This window comes from Trematomus bernacchii, unplaced genomic scaffold (genome assembly GCF_902827165.1).
Source record: "Trematomus bernacchii unplaced genomic scaffold, fTreBer1.1, whole genome shotgun sequence".
In the NCBI taxonomy this organism is placed as follows: Eukaryota; Metazoa; Chordata; class Actinopteri; order Perciformes; family Nototheniidae; genus Trematomus; species Trematomus bernacchii.
This window is the reverse complement of record NW_022987727.1, coordinates 2555286-2578549: the sequence shown is the minus strand read 5'-3', so window position 1 is coordinate 2578549 and position 23264 is coordinate 2555286. Positions and strand designations below refer to the sequence as shown.

The 23264-nt window shown below is 39.0% G+C and overlaps 2 protein-coding genes and 1 long non-coding RNA gene across 5 annotated transcripts; 2 read left to right on the top strand and 1 right to left on the bottom strand.

Annotated features, from left to right (window-relative positions):
- The first annotated feature begins 263 nt into the window (after positions 1-263).
- b4galnt1a (beta-1,4-N-acetyl-galactosaminyl transferase 1a) lies at positions 264-12349 on the top strand. Of its 2 annotated transcripts, none has more exons than XM_034145108.1 (11): positions 264-531; positions 7593-7804; positions 7888-8070; positions 9151-9257; positions 9424-9461; positions 9575-9755; positions 9886-9978; positions 10080-10267; positions 10363-10503; positions 10808-11045; positions 11204-12349. In XM_034145108.1, the coding sequence occupies exons 2-11, from the start codon at positions 7593-7595 to the stop codon at positions 11413-11415; spliced, it is 1593 nt and encodes a 530-aa protein (XP_034000999.1). In that variant the 5' UTR covers positions 264-531; the 3' UTR covers positions 11416-12349. The 2 variants fall into 2 exon arrangements, with proteins under 2 accessions (XP_034000999.1, XP_034000998.1); XM_034145107.1 differs by having other exon boundaries at positions 266-538; positions 11204-12348.
- A 4426-nt stretch (positions 12350-16775) lies between these two features.
- On the bottom strand, positions 16776-22877 carry slc26a10 (solute carrier family 26 member 10). Its single transcript, XM_034145106.1, has 18 exons — positions 22235-22877; positions 21649-21759; positions 21332-21489; positions 21054-21218; positions 20818-20970; positions 20648-20730; positions 20416-20563; positions 20211-20324; positions 19670-19747; positions 19486-19581; positions 18926-19032; positions 18704-18773; positions 18332-18514; positions 18171-18225; positions 17923-18011; positions 17764-17818; positions 17537-17643; positions 16776-17448 (listed from the first exon to the last, which is right to left on the bottom strand). Exons 1-18 carry the CDS (start codon positions 22497-22499, stop codon positions 17410-17412), a joined length of 2076 nt encoding a protein of 691 aa, XP_034000997.1. The 5' UTR covers positions 22500-22877; the 3' UTR covers positions 16776-17409.
- LOC117494273 lies at positions 18425-19788 on the top strand. 2 transcript variants are annotated; one of them, XR_004557064.1, is made up of 4 exons: positions 18425-18501; positions 18881-19015; positions 19480-19517; positions 19650-19788. It is a non-coding gene; the product is annotated as an uncharacterized LOC117494273 (long non-coding RNA). The 2 variants fall into 2 exon arrangements; XR_004557065.1 differs by lacking the exon at positions 18425-18501 and adding an exon at positions 18765-18841 and having other exon boundaries at positions 18941-19015.
- Positions 22878-23264: the final 387 nt, after the last annotated feature.

The following is a 23264-nucleotide window of genomic DNA, read 5'->3' as shown; positions in this document are numbered from 1 at the left end:
AATGTGTTTAAAAATGTTGAATTTGAAAATTAACTACGACAAGATGTATAATTTAAATGAAAAAAAGCACTTTATGTGAATCTGCCCTCATAGTAACTTGACTTGACTTGACTTGACATTACAGATAAAGATTCCTAGTTTTTCAATTTTTGACCCGGCCGGAAGTGAAGCCTTATTTCCCTAATCAAATAGTATCATCTAGCACTGCAGTGTGAAACCTGTTTGTGCGTAATGCTGAAGCAGCATCACATGCCAACATGCGTCCTGGTTTGAAAGCCATGGAGGCCCAATAAGTGCAACTCAAAAAGTAATGAGGAAACGGAAAACCTGGTTCGCTTAATCGCTTTGTGGTGACGCTGATAGGATTGACTTGTGCGCGCCTTCTAAAGGAGTGGCTCGGATCGAAGCAGCGACCAAAGTCCACAACTCTAAAAAAACACGCATTTCTTCCGACACACAGGAAAGATCGCTGACACAGTTTGTCACATTTTAACACAGGTGTCCAGGAAGGATTCTACAGAAACGACAACAGTAAGAAGTATGTTAATTTATATTCTTCATGTTCTTTCGTCTACTTGGATGTAAACAATAAATGTTGGGCCTGCTTATCATATTGCATTGAGATACGGTTTTTATTGCCTGTTTCCTAATGTTCTTGATAATTGTTTTTTAGAATAATATGTTTTAAATAATACATTTAAGTGTGGGGTTGAATGAATGTATACAGAAAGTTAGACAAGGACTTTAAGAACTAGTTAGACATGTTATTTTTTCTTGTTAGGCTAAAGTGTTTACTATGTTCACAGACAGACACATGAAATTGGGGAACAAAGTAATACATTAACACAGCCATGAATTCAGTTGTGTAGTTGCCAAACCTGTTTTGAAAAATATTCTGAATGAACACGACAAACAAACCCTGTGAGATATTGTATTCAGCCTGGAGAACTAATAAGCGTTACTCTTTAGATGTTTGCTGCAGGGTTCAATTCCGTATACTAGATTATATTTTAGTTTATGCTGTCACAATACATGTGATAACTTGTTTTAATGACAGAATATTTAAACTAATAAAATAAAACCTTATTCAGACTTCTGCTTCTAATCAGTCAAAACCATAAAATACATTAAATATGTCTCATGTGATCATAAAGATAGGCTACACTTTCTACAGTTTTATGGTTATACTTTATTTGTATTTTTTTCTTTTTCTTTTTTGTGTGCTCTCTGCAGCAAACCATTGCATTGAGAGGGAATTATGTTTTGCATGGGTGCAGCCTGTGCATGACAATTACACCTGCATCAGCAAGTTCACTTTTGTTGTTACAACAAAGCAACTATAAAAACACGTTCCTTTTAAAATAGCATCCCAGCATGTTTTTCATTTGTGAAGTATTTAATGTGATCGCCAACTGTGATGTCAAATGGAGGTTTCAGCTCAATAGAATCCAGACCCAGTGGCCTAACTTTGATAATACTTTTATCATGACAATTGTTGACATAGTGAACAATTGTGAAGCATACAGTAGTGAAACAGCAAAGCAGTCAGAATTTCTAGCCAGTGGTGATAAGTAACTAAGTACATTTTCTAAAGTACTGTACTTAAGTACAATTTTGAGGTACTTGTACTCCACTACAATTCAGAGGTCAATATTTTACTTTTACATTTATGTAGTATATTTAGTTACTTTGCAGATATAAATAAATGATAAACAATATGATCTACACTTAAGAAATACTTTAGATACACCTGGATTAAATTCAAATGCTACCCCGCAGTAATTGAAGTTAGTTCCAGCTCAACCAGCTTGACAAACATATGAATACATCAATAATTATAATCAAAACATATTATATATATTATTCTGAAATGGGCTGATCTGCATAATGAGTATGTTTGCTTTTGGTACTTTAAGTATATTTAGATGTGAATACTTTTGTACTTTTACCTGAGTCAAATTTTGAAAACATGACTTTTACTTGTAACAGAGTATTCTTACACTTTGGTATTTTTACTTGTACTTAAGTACAAGATCTGAGTACTTGTGCTCCCACCTGTGCTGCTAGCTATCAGACCATGCCCAATCTTTAAGAGCAGCAATATGGCAACAGTCACTTCGGAAACATACTCTAAAATAACTGGCAAGGGTAAAGCCTCAAAAAACACCCTTCGTTTGAAAAACAAGGTTGAAGCACTGAGCCTAACAGGCAAATACTGTGATTCAAAGAACCTTCTGCACATCTGTTAGGATAAAACCTTTTACCATGACGTAAATCAACAGAACATTGCAGAGTGAAATCTCCTCAGAGAGTGTCGGCCTCTACAATCTGACTCTCTGGTGCTGTCCTCTGACCAAATTCGCTGTGAGACTGTTCCTCACCCAGACAATAGATCATCTTCTTGATAATAGCTTGGAGCGCTCCATTTTGCGAGAGAGTGCACCTTGGCCCTCGAGGAGGATGAGCCCCAATGTGCGTCCACATTCAAAGATGTCAACACACTTTGTTTCCTCTCAGTTTCAGCCTCACTACTGCCTGGAGCTGCCTTCTTTAGTTCCATAGTTGCCTCCACAGTAGATCAATTGTCAGCATAAAGTTTTAGTGTGTACTGGGAAAGCTGAGCTTTTTCAAGACAATGACATAAGTCAGCCGAGCAAGGGTTAGTGTCTGTTTCGTAGTTAAGTATTGTAAGTGTTTTCCTTATCTAGCTTATTTTTTGAATTTGTCAAATGATAAAACCAGGATTTTATCACAGCAGCACAGCAGCTTGCTGCCTGCTGGTTAACATGTAGTATTCATGAAATCAGAATTCAATTACTATGTCATTGTGATTGTGTCATCTGTAAAGAGAATAACGATATGTATAGCAGAACAACTATATTCATATTCAGCTATTTTATAACACAGTTTAAGTGCTAGCAAAAAACACGAGGGAACTGAGCAGAGGTTAAACTGAAAAGAGGACAGAGCGGAAGAGATGTTGCTGTTTAATAATAATAATAATAATAATAATAATAATAATTCATTTATTTTATATAGGCGCCTTTCAAGGCTCTCAAGGTCGCCGTACAAATACATAAAAAACAAGATACACAATAGATAACACCAGCATAAGAAACATAAACAAGACAATGCAGTGTATAAATCAATCAATCAAATAACCAAATAAATAAAAACAGGATGTGTGATGGGTAATGATCAGGGTGGATATGCGAGTGTGAAGAGATATGTTTTGAGGCGTGATTTGAAAATGGGGAGAGAGTCAGTATTGCGGATGTCAGGTGGGAGGGAGTTCCAGAGGCGGGGTGCAGAGCGGCTGAAGGCTCTGGAAATCATGGTGGTTAGAATAGAATAGGGAGGGATGAAACCCTCTTTAATGGTCACACATGCAGAGCACACAGCACACACAGTGAAATTTGGCCTCTGCTTTTAACCCATCCTAGTACCAGGAGTCTAGTACTAGGAGCAGTGGGCAGCTATTGTACAGCGCCCGGGGAGCAATGGGAGTGTGGGGGGAAGGGGGGTGTCCGGTGCCTTGCTCAAGGGCACCACGGCAGGGCAGGAGGTGAACTGGGACCTCTCCAAGTAGAAGTCCACACTCCATATTTAGGTCTGGTCGGGGACTTGGACCAGCGACCCTACGGCTCCCAGTCCAAGCCCCTACTGACTGAGCCACTGCCGGACAAAACGGTTAAACGGTTAAACGGAAGGGAGGAAGTGAGGTTGAACGGAAGCGCACAAACCAGTTTGGTCATAGCAACAGTTAGACCTCAGTGAAACTTCCTTTCTGTGGCTTTACAGTTTCCTGTGCAAAGTAGAGCAGCTCTTTAGTGCAAATGTGGTTACAAGTTTAAGTTCAGTTTACAGTTTTAGACACGACAACAGAAATGAAGTTAATATTCATAATTTTAAATGTTATAGTCTAGTGGTGTTTACAGTAAGGTCTACTATTGTACAACACAATCCAGCTAGCTTTAAACAAGCCCGTAGTCTCAGCAAGTTTAATGATTTTATATACATTTTTGGCCAGCTTTTAAAGCCGGAAAATTGAGGCTCCTGTCAAATAAAAAAACAATCAATAATAATAATAATAATAATAATAATAATAATAATCCTTATATTTATTATAGCGCTTTATCAATGACTCTTTATTTACTTTATTTACTCTTTATGACGCTTTACAAATACACATTACACATACAAATACATACATGTAATCATGGGCGTAGGAAGCATCCTGAATGTGGGGGGAACATTTTTAACGGGGGGTGTGGGGGCGAAAAAAAATATAGATTTCCTGTATTCTGGTGCATTTTAACAGGTGGTTTGATACTTTTATGTGGCTATACTAGCATGAGGAAAATGATGGGTACATTTTGTAATTTCATCCAGTAGTAAAGAAAGGAAACATATTTGATTATTAATTCAGAGCTGTCTTTGAATTAATAAAAAGCAGTTTAAATGCCCATTTTTTGTACATTTATATACAACAATAAATATTTGTGAGTGCATTGAGAGATATTGTTGTGGAGAGTCATTTATATATAAATCGCAAAATACATTTGTGAATCCTTCTGTGAGCATTTATTAATATTGAGACTGATCTGACTCCATACGGATGTTAAGTTCACCTAGGAATGGTAGCATTGACTTAAATGTTCAAATAAATGTTGCTCTTCTGTCTATATTGGTCATATGATGCCCCTTGACTGAAATGTTTCCTGTTCAATATCCCCACTGATTTCCTTAAAATCCTGGGATGAGAGTCCACATCACAATTTACTCTCAACTGTCATTTCCCTTTCATCACTCACCTCAGCAATGGACCTCTCTCCACTGTCCCTGTATTCTGCCTCTGACTCAAGTGCCTAGATGTCAAGAGAGGTGGTGAAGTGATAATTATTTATTGAGCAGTATACTCTTTCACATTGAATCATAACAAGTCATACTGAATGTAAATACAACTGACTCTAAAGTAATTCCCAGTCTGTGACATTGGACATTTTGAAGACTCAAAGTCCCAAGCAGTAGGTAGAATATGCTATGTAATGTGCACAGAAAATAAATAGTTAACTGAATACTGGGATGGAAATAGCCTAACTCAGTAAAACATAAACACACACAAAAAGCTTCTGAATGATAAGAAGTATAATTAAAACATAATGCACATTACCATTTTGAGAGAGAGTACCTAAGTTAAAGAACTCAGAAAATAATCTCTTATCGAACTGAGGCTCCAGTAAAACACACTGACTGCGTCTCTACATGGACATCAGTAAGCCGTTTTTGAGTATTATCCCGGTTATGATCATATTGGGGATATGGTGTTTACATGAGCACAGAGAGATCGGGTTATTCATGTTCCCTGTTTACATGATAACTACTAGTAACCTGGCATTTCGATGCCTTTTCTAAACTATTCAGTATTTGTATCTCTCTATCATGACATAAAGACGAAACTCCTCTCCAGAAGTGAGACACCGCCATCACTATTAACTGATTAACTGCTACCAGCTGATGACTTACTTTCCTCTTCTTTGAAAAAAATGTTCTTATTTCCATGTTGTCTGGGGGAGAAAACATATCAAACCAAGAGATCGTCAGCTTTGATTTTCGCTGTATTAACCTTTTCCTGATCATTTGGTGTGTGTGCCTTACCTCCGCTACCGGCATCGCTTCATACAACAGATCTGGGGCCTCATTTATAACGCCTTGCGTAGGATTGACGTAGGAAGTTTGCTTACGTAGTACAAAGCACAAAAATAGGTACATACATTTTCCGCCATTTTCCGATTCACAAAACATTGCGTACCGGCGAGGGAAGTGCTACGGCACTGTTTCCCTTTATATATCACAATCGACTCGTAACGCCCATATTTGCCTATACATAGTCAAAGAAACGCCCATTCATTCATTCATTTTGACTGACTGCATGAAGAAGATCGCAGGAAATTACGATAGAACAGCTAAAAAAAGACATCTCACACCGTGTCAGATTTAGGTTATTGTGGGGAGGTGGAGATAAATCATATTGTTTGGTGGATGCAGTTTGAACCAGAGTAGCAGCATGGAGGTCGGATCGTCACCAAAATAAATAAATAAGTGGTCCGAAAAAAGTTAATGACAAAAAAAATACACATAACCTTCCTCAGGCAGTGTGTTTGTCCCGGGGACAGGAGACACCCCCTTGATGAGAAACTGTAATATCGGGGAATCCCTCCGGAGTGGAGTCATGACGACTGGATCTGAATTATTTTTGTTGTATTTGGTGGTTTGTGTTCCAGCTGTCGATCAGCAACTATATATCCATAATCCACCTGTTAAAGGAAATACAACTAATGTGTTGTGTTATATTAGCTGTACAATTTACCACATATGGTGTTCTTAGTTTCCATACCTCCTGTGTTTTACGAGCGACTTATCAAGTCTTGGCAAACGGCATAAAACACGATTAAACGTGATAGTATATAAAACCATGCTCGTATCTACAACCTATAGAAATGCAAAACGGCGTCAGTTTAGACGTAATTCTCTCCTCCTGCTTACCGCATCATTTATGAGAAAACATTTCATAAGATTAACACAACATATTCGAGGTGGTTTTAAATAGCATATCCGTATTTATTTATTTCTCCAAGTTATGTTTTTGTGTGCACTGAGGAGTCGCAAACAGGCGTTTCTTTAATCATTTTAAGATTGGCTTTAATCAATGTTTGAAAATGAATTCTTCATATTTGATAAATGAGAGGTAACATTTTATTTATGGTATTATTTCCACATATTTCTCTCCATTCTTTCTTCTGCCAACGGTGTCGCAGTTTCTCGTCTCTCCCGTTTGTGTGCTTAGTGCGTACGCATGGGTTTGAGTTTGCGTGGAGGACCGCACATTTTCCCGTCAAGTTAGTATTTTATAAATCGCAAACATTGCGTAGAGACTGGCGTACGCCATTTTTTGAGCGTATATCCCTTTATAAATGAGGCCTCTGAGCTGTCCAACTATGACAACACTCCTTGAACATGCGCGCGCTATGTGAGAATCTGCCTTCGTACAAAGTAGCAGTGAAAACATGGTACGGAGTTTCATTGATTTGGGCATTCTCTCAATAAGCAAGTGGAATGGATTTCATTTGATAGTGAAGCACTGACACGGCGCTCTACAAAGTGCGGCGAGTGGATAGACCGATTCACGGACTTTCCGCATAGTAAAAGTGGGGGGGTCTAAACTAATCATTTGAAAAAGTGGGGGGGACTTGTCCCACCCTCATATAATGGCTGCGACGCCCATGCATGTAATGGTCTACTGTGGACAATACCCACAGGAGCAAGTTCAGGTGAAGTGTCTTGCCCAAGGACACAACGGCTTTACAGACGCAGCGGAGGCGGCTTTCACCCCCTTGATCTGATAATCGTTGCACAGCGCACTGCGCCACACCGCCCATCTTCACACCTCAAAGTCATCGAGGCGCTTAGATACAGACATGTATTCCCGTGTAAAACACAGGACATCCGCCTCTTAACTGACGCTTTTGTTTTCCTTACCCTGTGTGGCCTACATTTGTAATTTTTGGCATTTTCTTTAATCTTCCATCTAGATGCGTGCCACCTTTAAGAAGTGTCTGGTGCTGATTTTGCTCGTTGGACTCCTGCTAGCCCTGTTTCATGCTTGGAGCCCTGGGACCGGCTCAGCAGTTGACATACGGCCAAGACAGGGGGGTCTTCTGAAGAAACTAATCGAAGAGAAAACTCGAGACACCATTGGTGGCTATCATGACATTGCCTACACTATAAAGGAAGATGTGGCAGGGTGAGTTATTAGTCAGCATGTGTTCATTCTGCTGTTGAAATCTCCTTTTTTCCTAACATCTAACTTCCCTTTTGTTTTTACAGTAATTTGGCTCAGAATACATGTATGTGTCTGGCCGATAAAGAGAGCTTTCGCCTGCCGTTTTCCAATCTGCTGTTCCCAAGCGTTAGGGCCCACAAGTTTGATGTGGCGTTCTTAGCATCCCATCCTGACCCCGAGGGTGTGAAGCGTTTCAGGGCTATGGAGTACAGCAGGTTCCAAAAGAGGTAAACTTTACATGATAACACCTACTGTCGGACTGCCAGTGAACACATCCTTGTGTACTCCTATTACTTTACATGTTAGACAGCTATAGTATATACATTTTTCTATTAAAAAGATAATAACGACTTTACTTTTTCAAGATAAGGATAGCCCAATTGACCCACAAGGTGTAATCATTAGGTTTTTACAAAAATATATGAGGATCATGAATGCACTTAAGTAACCCAGTTACTCTCAGCTTTCAATTAGATTTCCAAATTTCAGATAGCTGGGTAGATAAATCAGGCTACATTCACATGAAATAAGGCGGTGCAGCGCTTACCGGTTGTGTATGAGTATCACTTAAAAGAGTGACTCAATATAAAACATCACGTTGCTCTGTTAAAGCAGAAGACTACAAAGACAGCAAAGTGTTTGATGACTATAATGTGTGTGTCTAAATCTGGCGTAAATGATCTCTTCTCTTTTTTCAGATGAATGTGTTTTAATGCATGGGGCTTGTTTAATGAAGACATAGTAACTTAATCCTGAAAGCCTTTTCTGGTTTATCTTGTCTTTCTACCTTTCTTTAGCCCTAACAAAAGGGTAATGCCACACCCTTACTCTCCAATATTGCAAAACGCACTTCTGAAAGGCCACTGGATTTCAGCACTTCAACGTATGAGATTTTGATGTAGTACATCCAAACAAATAGAATAATGTTCCAAACATGGTTTCTCTTTGTGCAAAGTGTGGTCAAATTAAGTGTGTGATTACTGGCATACATTAGGTACCTCCCGTTCCAGCAAATCCAACCTCCTCAAACGCCCCAGGACCAAGCTCCGTAAAAAGGCCTCAAAACCCATCTATTCAATAGAGCCTTTTCCTAGACCTTTTATTTATTTATTGCTTTAGTGCTTGTAGCACTTCGGGATTTGACTTCAAATATGAAGTGCGTTACAAATGAAACCCATTATTATTATTATTATTATTATTATTATTATTATTATTATTAGGTAAATAAATAGGACTGGATTTTTCTTTGACAGTTTGACAGTGTTGAAGCAATGCAGGTACTTCTCTAATATGTTCTGTTTGTACAGGTCCTTCACTCCCGCAGATGTTCTTGTTGTAGCTGAAGCCAACAGTCCTCTCCAGTATCCTACACAGGGCGTGGAGGTGCGCCCCCTCAAAACCATCATCATTCCTGGTAACAGCATATCCAGATTGACACTGCACATGATATCATAGTTTGAACATTATGTTGTTTCCTTTCATTTTGGTGCTTTTATTTATTATTTAAGTGTTTGAGTTAAACGCTTCACCATCATCCCGTCTGATATCCCCTGTAGTTATTGTTGTTGTTTTTTCCTTAGGTCTGGGTCTTAAAGAAGAAAAAGGATCAAACCATAGGGTAATTGCTTCATTTATTTTTTCACCATGGCTGATAGAGCATCGGTTTTTGGTCTAAATGTTAAAAAAATTGTGTTTATTCTATTCCCCAAAACCATGCAATTGGTGTAACAGGTATATTTGACAGCTACACTGGGAGTTTTTGATGTCGCTGCCACAGTGAACGAGGTCTCTGTTAAAGGAGAGGGAGAAAAGCACATGATACTGTCTAGTTCTCATCTCCCTGCTCTGAACAGGCAGCTGCAGTTCGTCACATACACAAACACTGTTTTCCATCCCAAGACAGCAGATACAGGTAAATTACCATGTAAAAAATACAAATGTAATCTTTAGTTATTCAACCTTTCTTCCTACTGCTCAGTGGTAATGTTTTTATAAATATAAATATGCTCTGCTTTATCTCTTTGTCAATATTTGTTCTGCAGTTCATTTTGCCACTGATGGTCACCAGTCATTTTTCACGATTAAAGTTGGACATGGAACTATACCTACACTTTACAACACTGGATATCAAAAAGGTTTGTTAGCAGTTATATTATTAACAATTTGATTAGAAGCACAATGTATAAAAGGCACTTCAGAGTGTTATTTTTAAACTTTTTTTCTTGTTTCTACTCAGAATACAATATTAGTGCTCTCGTAACCATCGCCACCAAGACCTTTCTACGCTATGACAAATTAAAAGAGCTTATTGACAGCATACGCAAATATTATCCCACCGTCACCATAGTGATAGCAGATGATAATGAACACCCTCAGCCAGTGACCGGGCCTCACATTGACCATTACATCATGCCATTTGGAAAGGTAGAAAATGGTTGCTATGTGTCTACGAATTATCATTGTGATTAATCAGCAGAGCAGGGTTGATATGCTGATCGGACTTGATTTACTGTGTACAGGGCTGGTTTGCAGGCAGAAACCTTGCAGTGTCTCAAGTGACCACCAAGTATGTGCTCTGGGTGGATGACGACTTCTTCTTCACCACAAACACCAAGCTGGAGCAGATGGTGGACATCTTAGAAAAGACCACTCTGGATCTGGTGAGACATTAGAATGTGTATGACACATTTATCACAGTTATTCAGCCCTGACACCTTATCTCACTTCACCCTGTCTGCACAGAATTGTTCACAACTCTGCATAGACAAGCTCTTACATGTAAAATGTGGTTTTATTCCAAGAGAAACTATGGAGCAGATAATATCTTAATAATGTAAAATAACTTTAGACCTTGTATCAAGTTTTTTTTAATAATCTTATTGTGCATGTTTGACCTTATTGTGTCTATCTATACATTCTTATTTAACGTTTTGATAAATGATCTCAACATTTTTGTATGATTAGGTGGCTGGATCAGTTAGGGAGGCGACAGGCTACACTGCTACATACCGTCACACCATTTCAGTGGAAGAGGGCGGAGAGGAGGGCGACTGTTTACATATCAGAAAAGGCTACCACCATGTCATAGAAGGATTTCCCAACTGTGTGGTAGCAGATGCCGTCATCAACTTCTTCATGGGGAGGACAGACAAGGTGCAGCAGGTGGGCTTTAACCCCCGCCTGGCACGGCAAGGTCATCTGGGTGAGTCTATCAGTAACGTTCTCTATCAAATGTATTAACATAGCAGTTTATTTGGCTATTTTCGCTATGCAGTACAACACTGTTCAGTTACTTCAGAATGCAGCAATGTTAAAGAAACAAAGGATTTTTGAAAACAACATTTTCTTTTGGCACTGCAGAGTTTTTCATCGACGGCCTGGGCTCCCTCCACATTGGCTCGTGTAGTGACGTCATTGTCAACCACGCATCAAAGATCCAGCTACCCTGGAGTAAAACAGAATCACAAAAGACCTATGATAAATTCCGCTATTCACCTTCCAGTAATGACCGTAAAATTCATCAGGAAGTCTTCTACTTCAAGAACAGGTTCAAATGTGAGACCAGTCAATAAACCATATTGTTGGTCTTTTTGCTGCCATAATGTGAGTTCATCATTTATTCTCACGTAAAGACTGCCAAAAATTACATTTTTATATGTTACACTTTGTTTATTACTGAAGCACTTACTGTTTAACGGATTGTGTGAACAGATTACGACTCATGGTACAGACAGAGAAGTTCTAACAGACATACACCTCCATATATAGTGTGAACCTCAACTAAATGCACTGAAAGTATCATGGTGTTTTTTGCCATAGTTACTGTGACTTGCAGTGGTTCTTTACTATAAGACACACACCCACAGCCCTATCTGATAAGCTGTAATTACCTTAACTGTTTAATAAGTGGTTATGGTTTCCTTGTATGGTTATTTGGCCCTTCATCACAGAGATAGATGATAGATCTAAATAATCTGTGTCCACATTCATGAATTCAAGTGATCCATAATCATTGATGTATTGGCTTCTTTTTAACCAGTATGTTCAAGGTTAATTTGCACTAAAAATCTATTGGAGTAAGTGTAAGGTGTACAATCTTATCTGTAACTGTGTCTAGAACACAGACTTTTGAATGGATATCTAATTTTGCTGATCATAATTGTTATCCGGTTGTCTTACCCCCCTTGAAACTCCGCTCTAGAGTTAACTCGATGCTGTTGAATGTATTTTATTTAAAACAAAATCTGTGGTACTTGCTGGAAAATGTCAATAATGTTTTTTTTTTTTTTTGTAGTGTCACAGTAACAGATCATTTATTTGTGCATTTTGCTCTGTAAGTGGGAAAAAAGACAGATGTAAAGACAGTAGTTGGCTTGCTTCTCTGAAAGGTAACTGACACCCTACACCAGGGGTGTCAAACTCAATTTCATCACGGGCCACATCAGCATTATGGTTGCACTCAAAGGGCCGGTTGTAACTTTAAGACTATATCATTAATTAATATAACTTCATTATTAACTATGTCTGAAAGCAGAAGTCTAGAGCAAATAATTGCAAGTCTCTTCAGTAAGAATGTCACAATATGATTTTAAAAGAAAAGCCACATTCTGGAAAAACATTGATTGTGACATTTTGAAAAAGAGAAGTGACATTTTGAATTATTCAATAATATTATGAGAAAAAGGCTAATTCTAAGAAAAAAGGCATATTTGGACAAAAAAAGTCAAATTCTGAGAAAAAGTCAAATTTGAGATGCATTGTGGGACATGTCGTTTATGGGCAACGTGCTTCTGTAAAGTAGCATGTAACCGTATAATAAACATATTATATTCTTTGCAAGCTCTTGTGGGGCCACATAAAATGAAGTTGCGGGCTGGATTTGGCCCCCGGGCCTTGAGTTTGACACCCCTGCCCTACACCCATTAAACCAAAAAGAATGTTTCTACTGCCCAGTTTGTTAATTGCAACTCTACAAATGTAGTCAATATGGGCACTTGCTGAACAACCTATAAAGTACAAACTAAATGAGCTCTTAAAGTCCTTATTTCCAAAGGACAAAACAGCAACCATAACAGAAAATATGGACTATGTAATTAAATAGAAGCCATGGGCAACACTTCTCTCCTCAGAGTCTTTTAGAGAAGTAAGGTTCCAACATATATTTCCCAAAGACAGATGTTTAATGGTGTGATTTGTTTACAACAATATTTACGGTTAATACGGTTAATGCTTTTGAAAAAGCCTTCAACTGAAATGCTTCAGCGATGAATCTAGATTAGATGTAAAGCTCTACCTGCATTTTTTGCTTTAATTTTTTGCATAATTTGTTCCTTTTCAGCTCATTTATATTGTTCGGTTTAACAACCACGTGTGATCTGTAGCCTACTTGTGTTTGACTCCAACAAAAATTAAAAAAACAAGTAAATAAACGTTTACGTTTTTGTTATTAGGTGACAGCTTACTAATAGGTCTATGAAAAGCCATGGGAAACTGAAAACATTAGGGTCCTGTAAGCTTTAGGAAAGAAGCCTGACATTTATACACAATCCAGTCCAAACTAACAAACCCTCCCATGTTTGATCAATATATACTGAGGAGATGTGTTGGAGAAAATACTGTTGTCTCCTCTTTGGGTTTGTTTTAATGCACTGATATCATGTGTGATTCTGAACTGTTTACGACCTTGCAGCTGCCTCTTTATGATAGGAGGAGGCAAGGCATTTCAGGTTGTTGATCTTTATGAGGAGACAGGCACATACTTGTTGTCTCCTACATATCTCACTTATTATAAGTCCAGAAGATGTCACAGTAGACCCATCGCAGATGACCCGACTTTCCGACACCCGCGGCTGACTTTGTTGTTATCTATCTCCGTGTTTTGGACTATATAAGCCTGATGTTTTTTGCTGCTCCGTTGAGTAACATACCCCATGTGTGTGAGTTAAACCATATCCTTTGTATGTGATTTAACTCTGCTCCTTCTTGCAAGAATAAATTAGAACCTGTAGTGCCGAGAGATAGGAGTCGGAAGCGGTGCATTGAAGGTACAAAGTGGTGCTTTAATGAGCAGCAGAAAACCACATGTTGTCGGTCGCAGCCCGGGAAGAGAAGAGAAAGCGAAAGGGAGGGCACGCAGTAAGTACACAGGAGGTACAGTCAACATTTGTGTCCGTGCGGAACAATACCCCCAACCTGTAGTTCCTTGATTGAATTATGTAACCCAGTGTATTAATAAGTGATCACTACAACCTGATTATTGATTCTCAACCTGAGGCCTGTACTACGAAGCTGGTTCAACCTAACCTGGATATGTTGGAGTTAGCCGGTTGGCCCAAGCCAAAACATACCCGCTGGCGCTAAACTGTACTACGACGCTGGATATCAAGTGGATCGCTCAAGCCGCCGTGTCCTATCTAGTTAGGTGCGCGTTCACATGAAAGGGGTGGTATTTGGAGCATTCGACCAATCTCAAACACGGAGAAGCGTACTGACAGCGCAGCGTCATACTTCCTGAATGAAAAGTGAACTTTAATATTAGTCAAATATGAAGAAGTTAAACTTTAAACATCCATGACTTAAACACTTTATCCAGGATAAAAGCCACATAGCTGCACCTGCAAGGTGAATACAGCTGGTAAAAGAAAAAGTGTTTGAATGCGTACATTAACAGGTTTATGATATCACTGCCCTGTCCAAGACACGAGTGGATCTGACTTTAATTAGGAGAATTTGACTCGAGTGTTTCGTCAACTTAATGTGTTGCTAAATAATACTTCTGCATACAGTATGTGACACTGTGAGTGTTGCACGGCCAGATACGGCTCAAGAAGCTGACTCAAATAAGGAAATATATGATACATTATGATGTGATATGATATGAATGATAATGGGACACATCTACGTCTGCACTCACAGTGCCGCGGACTGTACTTAATGTTACTCTGATCCGGTTACTTATGTCGTGGCAGATATTTAAGTAAGCTTTCTTAACGCTAATGTTATAATAGTCAGATTGCTCTGAAGATGGGAGAGGATATTCTATTAATTTTCACGTTCACACAGTCAGTTGATTTTGGCCGGCAGTTTTTCTGTATTTCCTCTATACTGTAATATGAATTGATCGCTTTAAACTCCGCACACTGAGCTCTGATTGGTCAGCAGGCGGTGCTTTCACTGAGTTGATCTCTTAGCCTGCCACCTAACCTGCTCCGGAGCAGGTTTGCCGCTCAGCATAAGTTACCATGGAAATCTAGCCTGCTAAAAAGAGAACCAGCGTCGTAGGACCGGAAAGCCCGAGATTTCCCTGAATTTAGCCGGCTAAGCGAAAATCCAGCTTCGTAGTACAGGCCTCTGGTGTCGATTGATATTTTCCTAACAAGATGTAGAGTCAGTGTCAGAGTCAGTGTGTCACAGAAAAAGTTAATATTTGAACAACCCAATGATAGAATAAATAAAGATGCAGCTTCATCTGCTGGAGAAACAGATTCACAAAACACCAGTTTATTTTCCAACATGGGTTTTAATCCTCCGTCAATATAGTCATTACATTTATTATTATTACATCTCTAGAAAGTCATGTGACCCTCCAGGATAAAGAACATGCTGAGACATCAGCTGTCATTACAATGTTTCACCACAAGATGGAAACAAAAGCTCACAGGAAAGATCCCAATAAGCTGAAAAACCCTCTGCTTTGTCAAGAGAAACATAACACTATTATCATTGTAGCATCATTGTTATAATTAGGAGTAACAGTTGCAGAAGTAATAGGTGTAATGATTATACATTGTATGACTATGACCACTCTTGGTTTAAGGTACATTAAATTGCTTGCTGTTTCTGCAGAAATTACATTAATTAGAAATACCAGATATTACTTTTAGTTTGATCCTTTTGTACATTTGACACAGTTTTTTTATTGTATTTGTTTTATTTTTTGTCTTTAGGTATGTCTAGGTCAACTAACATTTCCATAACACATGCTTTACATGTTACCTGTAAGCACTTTATCAAAGGTAAATCAAAGCTTTGTCATCAAATCTCTGAACTTCCCCGAGGAGTTCATATGGCAACTTTCTGAATATGTGTGTGTGTGTGTGTGTTTCTGTGTGTGCGCACGTTAGTAGGTCTGCCGGTAGAATCTGGCTTAGTAAACATTTGGCCAGAGCCTTGTGTACCATGTTCTAATTGAAGTGGACTACTTCCTGCCAATTAGTGAAACACTCCTTGAGCTTTAAAGGAAAACCCAAAGGGTACACTGTCTAGAGGCCTCTTTGAAATATGCACTGGAAAAAATTAATAACTTGGCTATCCAACATCAAGCAAGGAAATAATTAGTTTTTTCCTTTTTCAACCTGGTTTTGAACTCGTACTACGTATAGTTTTATCAGGTCAAGGTAATGGGATTGTGATGATGAGCAGTGGGGGGAAAACCTCTAACTGTCGGGACAGCAGAGGGCAGCACAGTGGTGAGGTAAGGCATCACTTTCTATTCATGTCATGACATTTACATCCCCGGGTAAAACATCTAATTACAGAATGTTTTGTCATACTTTGTTATATATTGTACACATTTTCATTTAGCAGTAGATGCACCGGATCCATACATTTCATATAATAACAGGTTTGTATTAATATATAGCATGGCTTGCATTTTAAATAAACCATAATTCTGCAGGACTGATGACCTGTGGCCTGTTTCCCAAGCTTACACCTGCTATGGCAAAAAGAAAAGTCTCCTGTGAATCCTGTATTTTCTAGTTTTTATTATTTCTCAGTGCAGACACACAGGTCTCACCAAATACAAAGACGGCTCTCTTTCTCTTTTCAAAATCTGACAGCAGCATGCTTCAAATTCCAAACTACCTATACCCTAAATTGTATTTACCCTTAGTAGCTACATTACTAAATGTAATTTAAATCAACAAAAAGGTCAGGTTTGAAGATATATTTATTGTCAAAACGTTTGACAAATACAAAAGTAATTAATACAATTTGTGCAGTCTCTCTGGAGTTAAAATACATACACTTTTTAAGGCAGTGAGATCTTTTTGTACATAGTTGCATAGTCAAGCACATATTTCAAAATATATAAATACACAAAGTATTTTAACAAACTATTCAGTGCACTTTATATTCATCAGTATTGCAAACAACCAACAGAAACGAAATAAATACCACTGTGCTAATATTCCAGCATATAAGAAAAAAAATCTGCAATATACAGTTCTATAGGAATAAGTCAAAAATAACATATTTGTTTATTTCTTCTTTTTTTTGGACCAAATATATGAGTACGTCTCTTGTATCTGCATACTTTAAAGCCCTCAGAAATGTAATGTGTGCCAGGAGTGAATCCAGTATCCGTGGTAAAACTGTTAACACTGTAATGTTACAATTATTGTTATTCATGACATAGTGCTAAAACAGGCTACTGCTTCTTTATAATATAGTGAAGTATGGACCAAATAGTGGAGCATTGCTATGCAGCTGAGAGACAGAGTCCCTGCTGAAGTCTTATTGCAGTGTGCCTTCGTCAGAGCATGACTCATCACTTTCCTCATGGCTCACACCCAAACAGTCGTGGTGCTCTCTGGAGGTTTTTCCTGCAACAGACAACAGAAGTTGCATCGTTTGTTTAATACTTTAATGAACATTTTGTGTATTTGTAAAAATGCATGTATTATAGCTTACCTTCTGCTGTTGAATATACATCACTGCATCATGAACAGTGACAAAAATATGTTGAGGGTTCATGTAGGTCATTAGACCACTCGACGTTAGGATCTTTAAGACACTCTCTGAGGGGACAGAAAACATTGATCATTCACTGTGTGCAAGCTGTGAACTAGTTTCAACAGAGAAAACAGTGGATGGAATCATTAATAATAAATAAAGTAATTCTGAAACATAGGCCTTACCATTGCAGTTTGCCAGATATACATGAACTCCAACTTTCTGGCATTCAGTACACACCTGCAAAGAGCCCAACCAATTAATTATGTCAATGCACAAACAATTTAGATAACCCTATAAATTGAATTTAAAAGCATTCAGTGTTGCATTGGGAGAGTACTAACTTGTGCAAAAAGTCTTGCTCCAGCAACATCAACAAATGTCACACTGCTACAATCGATTAACACTGCCTGAACGTCACTCTCTGATGTTTCTACAGAAAAAAAAGGGAAAATGAAAGAAAAACTTGACATTTTCTGCAGCACAGGTCTGAAAACAGGTCTGGAATTGTTTAAATATAACAGTGTTTTTCAACATGATCAAATAACCTTTATGGATGCCTTTATTCCATCCAAAATTGTTCATTACTTACCAGATTTGAAGAACTCATTTTCTGAAGAAAACAATGTGTTTGCAATGCCTCTCTCCTAAACAACAATGAAGGGAGAAAAAAACAAAACATTAGACACTTACATTTTATATTGTTTTATTTTTAACTCGGCTCATTCTTTTATTATAGAATAGTCTTTTTACCACAGTGCTGACGGTGGCGTCTCTCTCTCTTTTCTCCAGGGCTTTTCTAGCTTTTTCTCGGCTGCGGATCTTCTCTGGCGTCAGGCCCAGCAGCTTGCTCATCTCCTCCCTGAAGAAGCTACGGTTCCCGTAGTAAATAGGCCCGTTGTATGTCAGGATCTTCACTCCAGGTACCTCATAGCACTGAAAAGAAAACAGGAGCGTCCTAACTTCATTCTTGGAAAGGCTGCATCACCTCTGAGAATATGATTAGCACTTGTTGGAATAAGATTTGACATTTGATGTGCCTAAATCTAAGTATTATTAAACATGCTGCTCTCCTATGTGATATAAAAACAAAGCAAGTATGAAGCAATAAGAGAGTCTTCTCACCTTGTTGTGGTTCTCCAGAGGTCGGTAAATTTCTGTGTTGCTGGCCCGACCAAGCACTGAACAGCCTGCCCTGTTAGAACCATAGGCCATCAACTTTTATTGAACTCAATACAACATATCATCTACGTAGCCTGACAGGTATGAATGGATTCAATGTTTCTCTGTGATTCATTTTAGTTCAGAGGCACCACAGTTTTTCAGCAAAGGGGATGGAAAATGTACCTTTGTGTGCGGCAGATGACGGTCATCATCGAGAAAACCACTCCGATAGCGAGGCCAAGATCCACGTTCAATACCACTACAGAGAGCCAGGTAACCACCCACACCATCTAGACAGGCCAGAACAACAGAGTGTTGTCATGTCGGAATATAACAATGAACAATGTACATGACAAACTGTGCGAGTTTACACAACTCCAGCTGTAAACTCAATTATTCACAATTTGAATTTCAGCCTTGAGTAGTTGTTTTTTATTTAAACACCAAATAAGAGGTACAATATATTGCTGAAACAACAGTATATTTTACTCCAAATTAGCTAAAGTAAGCACTGTTTTTTGTGTGTGTAAATGACCACAGGCTGAGCAGGATAACATGAGCTGATATGTGAAGATATTACAAAAAACCCAATTAGCTGTGCTTTATGGGTCAGTTGTTTACCTAATGGTAGCTAGGGAGCTAATTAACCATCTGTATTTCACTCTTGTGTTTCGTATGCACAGGGACTGTATAGCAGAATACACTTGTATATCTCATATTGCTGTTTTGATCCAAAGCCTCACCAAGTCAATCTTGCTGATTCTCCACAGTTCAGGTAAGTCCTGGAACTGCAGGAACATCTGCCTGAGGCTGGTCACATTGATGCATGCCAACACTGCCTGGGGAGAGAAATAATGGATAAGGTAAATTCACTTTTCTTCTGTTTCTTTCTCTCACTCTTGTACAGACACACACATAAAAACACACCTTTGGTAGGAAGTAGAAGAGCGGGCCAATCAGCAGCAGGACAATCAGGACAACCAGACTTGTGAACAAGCCGGACAGCTGCAGGAACACACATGACAAACATCCTTACTGGAAATCGTTGTGAGTTTGACATGCTTTGCTTCTTATTTTTAGCATTTTCTGCATTGATAATAAAGAAGTTTAACATCCAAGCATATCCTAAAACAGTTGGGTGTAAATGCACTTTTAAGTTTGAAATAATTTCAACTACATTCAAGTGGATGCAAGCTTATGAAATCCCAATATGTCGTTTTTTATAACAGAACTATGATGTAAAAATGTCGAATCAGACATTTGCATTTCTCTGTTTATCACAACATATGCTTATTTTTCTGCTGTGATTAAAGCATCAGGAAATATATTAATTTAAAGTTGCAATTTGAGAGTGATGAACAATATGCAAAAGAGTGTTTCCTTTTTTACGTTTGAACGGCAATGTGTTGCTTAATTAGATCAAAGGTTTGTGAGTGTGACAGAAACATTTGTACATCATGTAACCTACCTGTGTGTATCCTCCAGCACTTTCGAGTATATTAGTGGTGGCGAGAGTGGCTGAGCTGGGGAAGCAGGTGAAGAAAGAGGATACCGTGTTGGAGATACCGTGAGCCAGGAGCTCCTGAAATAAAGCACAGGTTCAAAACAAAAAGTTAACAGATTTGTGAGAGCATGACATGTCTACAAATAGCTGTGACATTCTCACACTTTACCTGGTTTGGATGTATGGAATAGCCGTGTTTATCGGCATAAATCATTGCAAGAGACACCGACACAGCGTATCCAACAAATGTGATGGCTACTGTGTCTCCAGCGATGTCAGGGAAAGTGTGCACGGCAGGCATCCGTGGCTTTGGGAATCTGAGGATAGAAGAATTCAAATTCAAATTCCTTGACATTTCCGAAAAAAACGATGTCTGTTTTTCTTTTTTTCTAAAAGATTACCCAGCTGGGATGTGGCCAACGATCTCAATGTTGTAAGAAGAATCCAGCGAGAAGGCGTAGGCCACACCTGTAGCAATAATCACCTGAGAAGGAAAGATAAAACAATGAATTATAACCTGATTACATCGTTAAGAGAAAATCCTCAACATTCAAAAATCCAGATGACTAACCGTAAGGATCTCCACAGGGATTGGTGTACGAAGGCGCTTTCTGTAACGCATGTTGATTTCTTTAACTATCACCAGAACAGCCAAACACACCATGGAGATCAGCAGCTCCGCCATGTTGGTGTGAGGCAGGTTCTCCATCACTGACGCTAAAGTCTGAACACACACATCAGTGAGCAAATTCCAAAAATGACATGTTAGATCAGACCATTAAGATGTCAAAGTGAAACGGTGCTTACTTTAAAGAGGGAGAAGGTCCCAGTGTGGCGAGGGAGCCGCAGTCCCAGCATGCTTTGTATCTGTGACACTGTGACATGGAAGGCAGCAGCGCTGGTGAAAGCCTTAACAATTGGCTCTGACAGATAGGTGGAGAGGAAGCCCAGCTGAAGACCAAACATACAGAGCTGGGGCACAAGAGATTATAGTTATTGCTGTGTTGGGGAATCAAGTCAACAAATACAAAGATCTGTCATCTCAGTTGTATTACTTTTTGAGTTTGTGACCGTGACTTTCTTACCATAATAATTCCTGAGAGAAGTGCTACAGCTGAGGCAACCCCGATCCTCTGGGCCTCGAAGTCAGCTGCTTCAGAGGAACTGGAGTTCATCTCCAGAGGAGTGGGAACCAGCTGCTCCACCACAGAGCCAGTCATCAGACTCACGACAGCAAAGGTACCTGAAGGCAACAATATATCACATCAGTAACAGTGTAAACATACTAACTGAGATATTGAGGTCAGGAAGAATGCATGAGATAATGTAACCCTGTTAAAAAAAAGTTTTGTTTTGCTTCTCTAAGATGTAAACAGCTGATGTTATATGGCACGAGGCTTACCTGTGGACACGTGACGACCTGTGCCAAAAAACATATAGAGGACCACAGGGAAGAAGGAGGTGTAAAGGCCAAATATTGGTGCCACAGATGTGAGTAAGGCGAAGGCCATGCCTGTTTAGGGAAGGAAAGAGTTTATCAGTAAAGACATGATCAGAATGTTAAACCGTTATGCAGGCTAATATGGCTCATGCATAATGAGTACAACAATAATGGATAACAATAATAATAATCAATAATCTCCACTTTGATAGTTTTCATCAAACTGTTAATTAATAGAAATGTTGAAAACTTATCAAAACCTTGCAATACTTCAAATTATTTGGATAGTTGTTTACAATAATAATTGTAGTCATATTAATAACTATTGCGTGTATTATTTATTTATTTTGTTGTAGGTTTTTTTATCATCAAATTAATTATATTCATAATTATCATTAACATATTAGCATTTTAAGTTATGTTATCATTGTAAGGGTGTTATTTATTTTTGAAAAATCCTGGCTTAAATGATTCTAAAATGAAACACTTATAACAGTGCATTATTAATGCCATCAACTTTGATCCAGACGCTTCTCTGTTAGCTCACCTTGAGGAATGTGGAGAATACCGACCGTCAGGCCGCCAATAGTATCTCCTAAAATCCATTTCTTCAGTCTGTATCGTGGCAGCCAGTTGAAAATGGGAACTCTCTCTCTCAACAGGTGGAGGCACGCTCGTCTTGAACACCTGCAACTCCCCGCGAGCTTCTCCCGGAGCCGCAGACTTCCACTCGTGCTATCATCGGAGCCATAGGCCTGCTTGAAGCGGTCCTCCGTGTAAATATTCCTGTACACGGCCACAGACGCGCTCATATTGCCCCTGTTGAGATGAGTGATGGTAGCTCACCATGCAAGCGCTGCTGTGGAGTTAGTAAAGGTGTTGTCTGTCTGTTGTGATTCATTTATAGCTGCCTCTGCTCTGACCTCAAGAGCCATTGCATTTTCCTCTCTCACTCTTCTTAGCCAATGACATGGCTCCAAGCTCGACCTTTTTTGTTACAGTGTTCAACAACTTTTTTTCACATCTTTGTCCTGCCTCAGACAACATAAAGGTGTGCTGGTCCAGTTGGTCATTCTAAAATCCTCTGGGTCCTACTGCTGGAAGGATTATTCTTCCCACAGAAAGTCAGACATCCAACCTTACACACACACACACACACACACACACACACACACACACACACACACACACACACACACACACACACACACACACACACACACACACACACACACACACACACACACACACACACACACACACACACACACACACACACACACACACACAAACTCACGACCCATCTCACACACACAGTCACACACAGTCACACACATACACACAAACCTTGTGCAAAACACAGTATATCATCCCTTATGTCCTCCGCGGGAGGTATAGGCTCAGAGGGAGCACAATTAAGTCATACAATGTATACCACTGTGATACGTCTAAAGGGATCAAGGTGGTATTGTTGCTGGAGCTGAGTTGTAACCTCAAACCCTGTCTGGTATAAGAGTTTCATTTCCGAGAAGGATGGATGTCCGTAATGGATGGGTGTTTAAACTGTGTAGCCACAA